Source organism: Plasmodium cynomolgi, assembly GCF_000321355.1.
Source record: "Plasmodium cynomolgi strain B DNA, scaffold: 0552, whole genome shotgun sequence".
Lineage (NCBI taxonomy): Eukaryota > Apicomplexa > Aconoidasida > Haemosporida > Plasmodiidae > Plasmodium > Plasmodium cynomolgi.
The window spans coordinates 1-942 of NW_004192953.1; the positions used below are offsets into that span (position 1 = coordinate 1).

A 942-nucleotide genomic window follows, 5' to 3' on the forward strand; every position below is an offset into this window, starting at 1 on the left:
CTTCCTCTAACAATATCAATGAACAATTGATAATTTAAATAAACAGCTAATATATGAATAAACCATGTGTATTAGGAAAAAGTAAACAATATCATAATTTAAAATAGAACTCCAAGATAAAATGTAATGATAAAAATAAACCCTATCATATATATAGCACAACATAATGAAATCGATCTAATAAATATATAAAATCATAATATAATATCAACATTGTCTACTAAAATGAAATAATTATATTCTTCTTGATTTCTCAGATCTTTCATGTTCGTGGTTTTTTGAGAATGTTTTGTATTTCAAAATTTTATTAGATAATTTTAAACTTTTTAAATGGGTAGTACGTTCCCAAGAACACGCTCAAAAGGACAAATCCTATGAATGCGGGCGTTCCTATGCCAAATATGATCCATTCATATTTTTTAAGAATAAAAAAGGCGACCATGGTGCCTAAAAAATACAAAGCAAATGGGTAAGCAACTAAAAAGGCCAATACGAGGTATGACAATGCTCTATTTTTAATCCTAGAATATGCCAATTTATTAGAAAATTCTTTGGGCTTGATTCCCATGCTTTCACCTTGTACCTTATTTTTTATGTCAGGAAACTTTTTTAATTCAACCTTGGAATTTAATTTTCTAGATTTTCTCACCCAAGGGGGTGTTTTTAAGTAGATCTCCACTACGAATACCGGAAATTTTATTTTGTTGTCCTGTTTCTATAACAGTTTCACCCCTTAATGATCTGCTAATCCTCACACCTAAGGTGTCATTTTGGCTAGTTCCATTACCCCATGATGTACCCAGTTCAGTTACCTAAAATGTAAAAAGCACATTCAGAATTTATAAAGTACACAAGCATTTTTATAAAAAAAAAAAATTTCATCTTTAGCAAAAAGAAGAAAGTTAATCATAATAAATGCGGGGATTTTAAAATTTAATAGTT

At 28.8% G+C, this 942-nt stretch overlaps 1 protein-coding gene across 1 annotated transcript; it reads right to left on the bottom strand.

Moving 5' to 3' along the window:
- Positions 1-307: 307 nt before the first annotated feature.
- Positions 308-678, bottom strand: PCYB_004680 (hypothetical protein; the record flags this gene model as incomplete). Its single annotated transcript, XM_004227889.1, has 1 exon — positions 308-678. A coding segment is annotated over one exon (369 nt), but the record flags the coding sequence as incomplete, so codon positions are not given.
- Positions 679-942: the final 264 nt, after the last annotated feature.